Source organism: Engraulis encrasicolus, unplaced genomic scaffold (assembly GCF_034702125.1).
Source record: "Engraulis encrasicolus isolate BLACKSEA-1 unplaced genomic scaffold, IST_EnEncr_1.0 scaffold_182_np1212, whole genome shotgun sequence".
Lineage (NCBI taxonomy): Eukaryota > Metazoa > Chordata > Actinopteri > Clupeiformes > Engraulidae > Engraulis > Engraulis encrasicolus.
In genome coordinates this window covers 37786-47388 of record NW_026945373.1, presented here as the reverse complement: position 1 = coordinate 47388, position 9603 = coordinate 37786, and the positions used below count along the sequence as shown (strand labels likewise).

The 9603-nt window shown below is 48.0% G+C and overlaps 1 protein-coding gene across 2 annotated transcripts; it reads left to right on the top strand.

The window, feature by feature from the left end:
- The first annotated feature begins 2806 nt into the window (after positions 1–2806).
- On the top strand, positions 2807–8217 carry LOC134442605 (uncharacterized). 2 transcript variants are annotated; one of them, XR_010033408.1, is made up of 3 exons: positions 2807–3107; positions 3754–7425; positions 8071–8217. XR_010033408.1 is itself a non-coding variant. In XM_063192663.1 (2 exons), the coding sequence occupies exon 2, from the start codon at positions 3964–3966 to the stop codon at positions 6994–6996; it is 3033 nt and encodes a 1010-aa protein (XP_063048733.1). In that variant the 5' UTR covers positions 2807–3107; positions 3754–3963; the 3' UTR covers positions 6997–7693. The 2 variants fall into 2 exon arrangements, 1 of the variants encoding a protein (XP_063048733.1); XM_063192663.1 differs by lacking the exon at positions 8071–8217 and having other exon boundaries at positions 3754–7693.
- The last annotated feature ends 1386 nt before the right edge of the window (positions 8218–9603 follow it).

Sequence of the window (9603 nt, the reverse complement as noted above, 5' to 3'; positions counted from 1 at the left end):
GCTGGTAAAACGTGGCTGTGGCTGGTAACAATTTCAATGTCACTAGCCAATTTGGCAGGTAGCTTATTCTATGGTGTAACATATTAGAATAGCATATATTCTGCAATTTGCCCCTTGTGAATCAGTTGTTTGTATTTAAGTTCAAGAAAAATCTCAGTTAGTCAGTTTCTGTTTGTTTGATTCATTTCCATGTAGAAACCCATGCATTCTTGCTTTAGAACCTCATCTTCTGAGGCTAGATGTACAGCGTCATGATGAAAAAAAAAAAATCAAATTTGTGTCTAGTAGGATGGCTGAATGTCTAGCGACTCGGGAAAACCACTAGTCACAGTGGCCAGCAAGAGAAAAAGTTAATGTCAAGCCCTGGTGTGCACGCACACACACACATGCGTGCATACACACACACACACACACACACACACACACACACACACACACACACACACACACACACACACACACACACACGTGCACACACACACATGCACGTACGCGCAGACGCGCGCGCACACGCACACACACACACAGCTTGAAGGCCACAATGCCAGCCTGTCATTTTTATTTTCTCTTTCACTACCTACGTATATCTTTGATAATATCAGAGAATAGAGGAGCGACAATTTTATTTTATGGATGTCCAGTAGGCCCACAAACATATAGGATGATGACTTTATCAAAGCATTGAACCTGGGTCCTTACTGCAATCATAGCCACTGACAGATTTGACCAGGCCCAGGACAATATGCAAGTCCCCTTCCCCTCTATACATAGGCCTACTGGCCCACAAATATTGGCCCACACTCTCCATGGGCCAAGTTGGCTGCTCGCTTCCCTGACTGCAATAGCTTCATTTCACACCTTTTGAAAAAAAAGACCTACTGAGACTGAGAGGGTGGAAAGACGTCATCAGAGGGAAGCTCTGTGTTGCCATCATGCTCAAGATTCAAGATTCAAGAGTTTATTGTCATTGTCAAAAAGGCAACGAAATTGTGTTTTAGGTACAATACTTAGTAGCAGCAGGTTTTCAAGTAAAGTGCAATAAGAAGTAAAAGTGACACCAGTGCTTGACCCCCCCAGCCCCCCCCCATCCCACTTAAAGTGCAAGATTAAGTGCATAATGTTCAACACCCCCCTCCCTCACTCAAACACACACACACACACACACACACACACACACACACACAGAAATGTCAAAAGGATAGATGGATAACACTTTAGGCAGTAATGTTCCTCAGCAGTCCTGCAAATTCAAAAGTCTGATGGCCTGGTGGTAAACGCTGTTAGCCAGTCTTTTAGTGCGGCTCTGAAGGGACCTGTACCTTTTACCTGAGGGTAGCCGTTGTAACAAGTGATAGGCAGAATGCTGGCTGTCACGCAGGATGTTCTGCACTCTCCGTAGACAGCGTGTGGAACTGCTGTTGGAACAATGGAACAGTTGCACTTGTACATGCCATACGTCTCTCGCCTTTGGCATGGAACCACCCACTGCGACAGAGGATGTTATTAATTTAAAAAGAAGTGAACAACAGAGCTTTGGGAATGGAAAGGGTGGGAAGGGGAAAGATTGAGTGTTGGCAGAAGCTCTACGTCAGCATAACACATGCAAAACAATATTGTATATTATCTATTATTTATGTACTTCAATGAAATATGCAAACACAACACATTGCATGTTGATTAAATATAAGCTACATTTTCTTAAGTAATAATTCTCTTCAGAAGAATTGCCAAGTCATATCTGTATTACTACTCACTATTACCATTAACAAGCACACAACAGGAAATGCCTCTAACAGGAAGTAGCCTATATAGTGTGCATCTTCACACATGTGTAGTCTTCACACTTTTGGTGTGATTTTAGATTGCAGCTGTTGCACCTGCACCTGCAGTCTCCTCAGCCAAACATTTCTGACAACAAACTGGCCAACAAACATCTTTCTATTGTCATATAAAACAAATACACAAATAACACATGATATTGGTGGATTCATACTCTCACAGTCACTGTTCATTACCATCTTACGTGTGTCAATACCATCATCCTATCATCATAAAAAATACACCAATTACAGATTGGCAAAGATTACTCTACACACTTTAATATTATAGAAGTATTTATTCAGTTTTGTTGTCAACAACATTTGCACAAAACACATACACAAATCCAAATCAATTTGGCATATTCACACATGAAGACTGTGCATTGTTTATTATATTCAGTAGCCTATAACTTTTCATTTGATCTAAGTTTCGATTGTACCAATGAGAGTGACGATGTCGCAGACATTTGCTACATGGTTTTATTTTGAATGAAGTTACGTTTAGACAGCAGCGTTTCTACCCATTTGGGGGCCCTAGGCAAAATATAGACATGGAGCCCTTTTGACTTATTTTCACTGGTATTTCCCATGGTGGGGCTGACTGTTGGGGGCCCCCTACAATGGGCAAATTTGTTGAGGCCCTAGGCAACTGCCTAGTCTACTTATTGGTAAAACCGTCTCTGTGTTTCGGGCTGCCTGGTCTTCTTCAGACTTCTGTGACTTCCCCGTCTGAAGAATGCCAGATAGACTAACTTTACTTCATTCAGAATAAAACCATGGAGCAGAGTGTGCGGCATCTTCAGTTTTATTGATGTTGGAACTATATCAGTAGCCAGCACCTGAACAACAAGATTTTGGAGTGTGGCACTTTCCATTTTCTACAAGTTTTCATGCAATAACAACACAGGGATGTCATGTCACACTCAAATTCACAGTGGGTGTTCAGAATTCTGGCGTCAGGGTGTCTGAGTCTGTGTCTGTGTCTGTGTCTGTACCAGTGACGTTTTGCACACGCTGTTATTGTCTCCTACGATTGGTGCAGACCTTCGTGCACGAGCTGTCCACGAGCTCATTTGCATAGACTTTCGCGCCACAAACTGGTCAGCAGGGTCGGAGCTATGCAATGCAGCGCAGTGCGACCAGAACAGGAGTCCACGCTGGACTGTTTGTTAATGCAGGAGTCACCTCTACCTTTTCTCTCCGTTTCTTTCCTTCTTTCTGTACTCCACGGACATCTCAGACTCCTAATGTCCACCTCTCTGTGTTTAGCCGTGCGTCTATGAGAACGTAAGTTGCTATTACTGTGTTGTTACTGTATTGTTTGTGTATTACTCGCGGTTGTTTGTTATATTGCAACATCGCGGCGGCAGCGCGAGTATGTCCGTGTTTCACTGTTTGTCTGTTAGATTTGTAATAGCACTTATTGTTCCTCTATGCCGCGGTTTTGTCAGAATGTCGCTGATTTGTTGAGCAATGTGTTACTTTGGCAGAGTAGCGTTACACATGTCAGTGTTTCATTCAAGAGCTGCGTGACCTGTTCTCCTCTGTGCGTGTAGTCACGCAGGGAGCGCTTGTCTCGCCCCTTTTAAAGGAGCCACGCTCCTTTTTTCCTTATGCAACACACTCGGTGTGTTTTCATTGGCTTTGCACTGTGTAAGTTGCTGTGGGCATTTACACATGTATAACGTGTTAAGGATATTTGTTTTAGACATTTATCCACTCTCTGGTAAAGATATTTGCTTTAGGCATTTATCTCTCATTTTCCCCTTTGTATATATTTTGTATATATTGTATTTCATTCATGAATGTTGTGCATTCGTGTTATTTCTTAGGCCTATTATGTATATATTCATGTGTATTATGTATATTCATCTTTATTATGTATATAATTCACTTATGTCTTGTTTGCATTTTCTGTTTTCTATTTTTATAGTAAACCACGGTTCATTGGTTTCAAGGGTTCCCTACAACGTGTGTGTGTGTCTCTTCATTTGGGATTATCTATTTTTGTTCTGGCCGGACAACCTGTGCAGTTTACTATTTTTCCCTGAATCAGCCCTATACAGTCCTTTCACAGTTCCATAACCAGCACCATTTTTTACATGGTCCCTCTCGCCGGATATAGTATTTTTGCACAGTGAAGATGGATAATCCTGATGGCAACACCCGTCCCCGTCGTGAGCAGCACCAGCCTCGCCACCTGGACGACTACTTGGTGGACCTGCCCCAGCGACGCCTGCCACAGGATGAGTCACACACACACACTGCTGACCAGTCTGATACGGAAGACAGCAGGCCTCGGGAGGTGACACACACACCCCCTGCTGGACAGACTCCTGTAGACATGTCAGCAGCTATTTATCTTGCACTCCAAGATATGCGCCAGGAGATGAAGCAGGATAACCGGCTGGTGAGAGAGGACAACAGGCTGGTGAGAGAGGACTGCAGGCAGATGAAGGAGGACTGCAGGCAGATGAAGGAGGACAACCGGCTGGTGAGAGAGGACTGCAGGCAGATGAAGGAGGACAATCGGCAAGTGCGAGAGGACTGCAAGCAGCTACAGAGGGAAGTGCAGTTCCTGATGGAGCAGTACCGCGTCACTCCGCCACGTTCACCTGCCAGAGACATCCAGGTGCAGACAGTTACACCTGGAACCCACTCACCAGGTGGTAACCGCAGCGCCGAAGGAGGGACACTCTTCATGGAGCTTCCCTTCCACCAAGCCACCTCATCACCCCTGCATCAGGACCACTCACACAGCCCTGCTCACCAGGCGAGCGTCACACGCCGTGCGTCGCTGCCAGAGCCACAGCTGCAAGACCAGCCACCTCTGCCTCGGCCACACGTCGCCACCACCACAGCGGCTGCAGTGACGTCCACCCCACACCAGAGGGCAGCTCCCCTACACACATCGCCGCTCATTGCAGAACTGACAGAGCGCGTCCGGAGCATGCACCTGCCACGGGGTCAACAGTCCTCACCATCCAATGTGGCCACGCCAGGGTATGCCATGCCGTACAGCCCGCGGCACCCCCCAGCTGCACCGCGACCCCAGCCATCGTCCCACGCATCCGCAGAGGCTCCGGAGCAGTACGTGCTGCCACCACCGCCACGCCGGCTGGAGTCACTGCCCTATCGGGAGACGACCTACCGTGGGCCCAAAATGAAGATTCCACTCTTCACAGAGGACGACCCACGGCAGTTCCACAGGATGCAGCTCGCGCTCGATAACGTCCTGCCATACGACGCGACCGAGCGTTTCAAGTATCAGGTGCTGCTGGACCACCTGAAGCTGGAGGAAGCTGCCCTGGTTGCTGACGCCTACTGCCACAGTAGCTCCCCCTACAGCGACACCATGGCAGCACTCACCAAACTCTTCGGCCAGCCCCGCAAGCTGGCACTCAGGCAGATTAATCTGCTACTGTTGGAACCCCCAGTCAAGAGTGGTGACCAGAAAGGATTCCGCTTCTTCGCCCTGAAGGTCCAGTCATTGGTGGGGATGCTGGATAAGATGGGCACTCAGGAGCAGCTGGAGTTACGGACTGGGTCACATGTGTCACGACTGCTGCCCAAACTGCCCCACGAACTGCGCGCAGCTTTCAGGCGGTACATCGATCCTGTTCGTGTGCCTGTCCCCACGCTACGGGACTTCGCCGACTGGCTGGAGCACGAGGTCGCCGTGCAGATGGACGACACCATCGACCCGCCGAAAGCAGCAGCAGCAGCAGTAGCGAGCCAGCCGGAGCAGCAGCGGGGCCCCAGAGGGAAGCAGTCTGCTGCCATACAGCCTACCACAGTCCTGCTGGTAGACCCCTCATCCAATACAGCTCCGCCATCACCTCAGGGGGATCAGCCCAAGAAGTACTGCCCCTTCTGTAACAGTCAGGAGCATTATTTCAATCAGTGTTCAGCCTTCAAGAACCTGTCTCTCGAGCTCCGCTCAGAGTGGGTTAAGGCTGGAAACAAGTGTTGGAGGTGTGGACGCGGCCACCAGGCGGCCCAGTGCTACCTCAAGGCACGTTGTGGGAAGTGCGACCGCCGTCACCTGGAGATCCTGCACGAGGTCAACAACCGCAACAAGCCAGAGACTGCTGCGCCGTCTTCAGCCAGCCAACCCGCTACCTACTACCTCGACCCAGCAAGTAGAGGTAGTAGCGTGCTGCTGAAGATGGTGAAGGTGCACCTGTATCACCGGGGCAAGAGGATGGAGACCTACGCCATCCTCGACGACGGCTCCGAACGCACCATGCTCCTCCACCCAGCAGCACAGCAGCTCGGCTTACAGGGACCGAGTGAGGACCTGGCCCTCCGCACCATTCGACAGGACATTAGGACAGTGCCTGGCATGTCAGTGTCCTTCTCTGTGTCCTCCATCAGTCACCCACAGAGGCAGTACAAGATTCAGCGGGCCTTCACATCACCCGAGCTTGGACTGTCTCCCCACTCACACCCAGTTGAGGCTCTGAAAAAGACCTACCGCCATCTCAGAGGTCTGCCTCTCAATTCATTGACCCAAGTCCAGCCGCTTCTCCTCATCGGTTCGGACTACCCAGACCTCCTCATGCCCATCCAGCCAGTGCACGTAGGCCCTCCTGGCTGTCCTGTGGCCCTGCAGACACGACTCGGATGGACACTTCAAGGTCCTGCCAAGGCCATGAAGCACCACTCCTCCACTTCCTCCAGCCTGTGCACTGGAGCACAGGCACCTGCTAGCCACCAGCAGTCTGCCAATCACCTGCACAGCAACTCCGGCAGGCTGGCCCAGGCAGCAGCCAACAGACATCAGGCAGTCAGTTCTGCCAGCAGTCCAGCTGACAGCCCCAACTGGCGCCTCCCTCTGCGACAGCTTCACCCGTCATCATCAGCTCCGGTTGTGCATGAGGTCAGGAAGGGGCCACAGCGCACACCCATCAGAGCCCGTCATGGGGCGGCCGGCGGCCGTGCCGCCACACAGCGTCATTCGTCTTGCCTTCACCCCAAGTCAGCAGTCCCACATAGCCGTGTGGAAGGGAAGCAGCATCAGCAGCATCACTCCACTCCAGCATCAGAGCCTCATCGACCCAGTCACCGTGGGCAGATGGGGCGGCCCAGACACCGGACTCATCACCCACCAACAGCAGCCATGCCAGGAGCTGTTGACCGTGGACCTACACCGGCCCAGTCTCACGCCTGGTGAGACTTCCAGCACTTCCTGAGGACGCTTCTGCCTGACGCCTGACATTCATGGACACAACTTTGTGCCAAAGTTGGGGGCGGCTGTTCAGAATTCTGGCGTCAGGGTGTCTGAGTCTGTGTCTGTGTCTGTGTCTGTACCAGTGACGTTTTGCACACGCTGTTATTGTCTCCTACGATTGGTGCAGACCTTCGTGCACGAGCTGTCCACGAGCTCATTTGCATAGACTTTCGCGCCACAAACTGGTCAGCAGGGTCGGAGCTATGCAATGCAGCGCAGTGCGACCAGAACAGGAGTCCACGCTGGACTGTTTGTTAATGCAGGAGTCACCTCTACCTTTTCTCTCCGTTTCTTTCCTTCTTTCTGTACTCCACGGACATCTCAGACTCCTAATGTCCACCTCTCTGTGTTTAGCCGTGCGTCTATGAGAACGTAAGTTGCTATTACTGTGTTGTTACTGTATTGTTTGTGTATTACTCGCGGTTGTTTGTTATATTGCAACATCGCGGCGGCAGCGCGAGTATGTCCGTGTTTCACTGTTTGTCTGTTAGATTTGTAATAGCACTTATTGTTCCTCTATGCCGCGGTTTTGTCAGAATGTCGCTGATTTGTTGAGCAATGTGTTACTTTGGCAGAGTAGCGTTACACATGTCAGTGTTTCATTCAAGAGCTGCGTGACCTGTTCTCCTCTGTGCGTGTAGTCACGCAGGGAGCGCTTGTCTCGCCCCTTTTAAAGGAGCCACGCTCCTTTTTCCTTATGCAACACACTCGGTGTGTTTTCATTGGCTTTGCACTGTGTAAGTTGCTGTGGGCATTTACACATGTATAACGTGTTAAGGATATTTGTTTTAGACATTTATCCACTCTCTGGTAAAGATATTTGCTTTAGGCATTTATCTCTCATTTTCCCCTTTGTATATATTTTGTATATATTGTATTTCATTCATGAATGTTGTGCATTCGTGTTATTTCTTAGGCCTATTATGTATATATTCATGTGTATTATGTATATTCATCTTTATTATGTATATAATTCACTTATGTCTTGTTTGCATTTTCTGTTTTCTATTTTTATAGTAAACCACGGTTCATTGGTTTCAAGGGTTCCCTACAACGTGTGTGTGTGTCTCTTCATTTGGGATTATCTATTTTTGTTCTGGCCGGACAACCTGTGCAGTTTACTATTTTTCCCTGAATCAGCCCTATACAGTCCTTTCACAGTTCCATAACCAGCACCATTTTTTACAGTGGGCCAAAATCAAAGGCACAGGTAAAACTCCAGGTGAAACGAAATTGTGGATGCATGGACCCACATGTAATACTGAAAGCTATAAAAAAAATCACAACTATTCCCATCATATGGTAGTTTTAATTTGCCCTCACAAATGTTGTAAATGGGAGATACCACTACTGATGAACTGGTATTGTTACACTGGCCTGAGCCTTCTCATAAACCATGTGTCATGCACAACGTGGCATTTCAAGTCATATTGATATACAGTATTAAAGGTGTATATAGGCCAACTGTAATACACATTTGAAATGATCTCTCACGGGCCAAGTAAAATGACATGGCAGGCCTTGAGTTTCGCATCTGTGCTATAACACATTGACTTTAAAATTGAGATCACATGGCAAAGATACAGAACAAAGTTTTGTGAGAGCCCGTACACCTCGAAGGCTTCTTTTTCAGCAGGCGCAGATTTTCAGTTCAGTCATCAGTTTTCACAAGGAAGAGTGCAACACTGCTTCTTCACGGTTCACCACTATTTTTTTGTATTTTTTGTAAAAATAAAAAGTGGTGAACAGTGAAGAAGCAGTGTTGCGCTCTTCCTTGTGAAAACTGATGACTAAAGATACAGAACAAGACATGGGCATGCAAGCAATACAGAAAATAAATACAGGATATTCACAAAAACACAAACATACACAGCATCCTGACAGAGTGCACCACATGTAGATGTGTACAACTGGATTGGAAGTCCTGTATTCCGTCTAACTGTCTTCTTGTAAGAGATACCTTCAGTAATGCATGAGTGAACTGGAACAAAACATGCGACAGGACTTGTGCTCAAAGAAACTGTCCCTACTACTCCCTGCAACCTATTCTTATTCCCAGATTCCACAGAGCGAGCACAGAGAATATGAAAGAGGTCAAAGATCTCTAGAGGTCATGGCCCTGGTCATGCCTCAAACCGTAGGGGCATTGACTATTATGGAAGCTGGGGATCCGGATTCGATTCCAGGCCGAGGTCATTTCCAGATCCTCCCCCATTTCGTTCTCCCACCTGCTTCCTAACACCATCTCACATTGTCCTGTGCCACATATTCCAAACAACCGTGTTTTACCCGTTCATAATCAACCAGATGATCAGTTGACCAGCCAATCACCTGGCTGAATTTGACAGCTAAAACCAAGTCATTTAAAATATGTGTCACTGGATTGTAAATAATGAATCAATTTTGCCCATCACTGGTCCTATAAAATAAAGGCATAAAAGTACTTCAAATATATATTTAAAGATCTCTAGAGGTCAAAGGTCTAGTTTCTGCACTGTGTTAAAGCCAATGAGGAGTACTCTGAATGCTCCACGGGCAGGTGAGCTCCAT

What these genes read in the sequence shown, in the direction of transcription:
- LOC134442605 (XM_063192663.1), top strand. Translation starts at nt 3,964, where the DNA reads ATGGATAATCCTGATGGCAACACCCGTCCCCGTCGTGAGCAGCACCAG.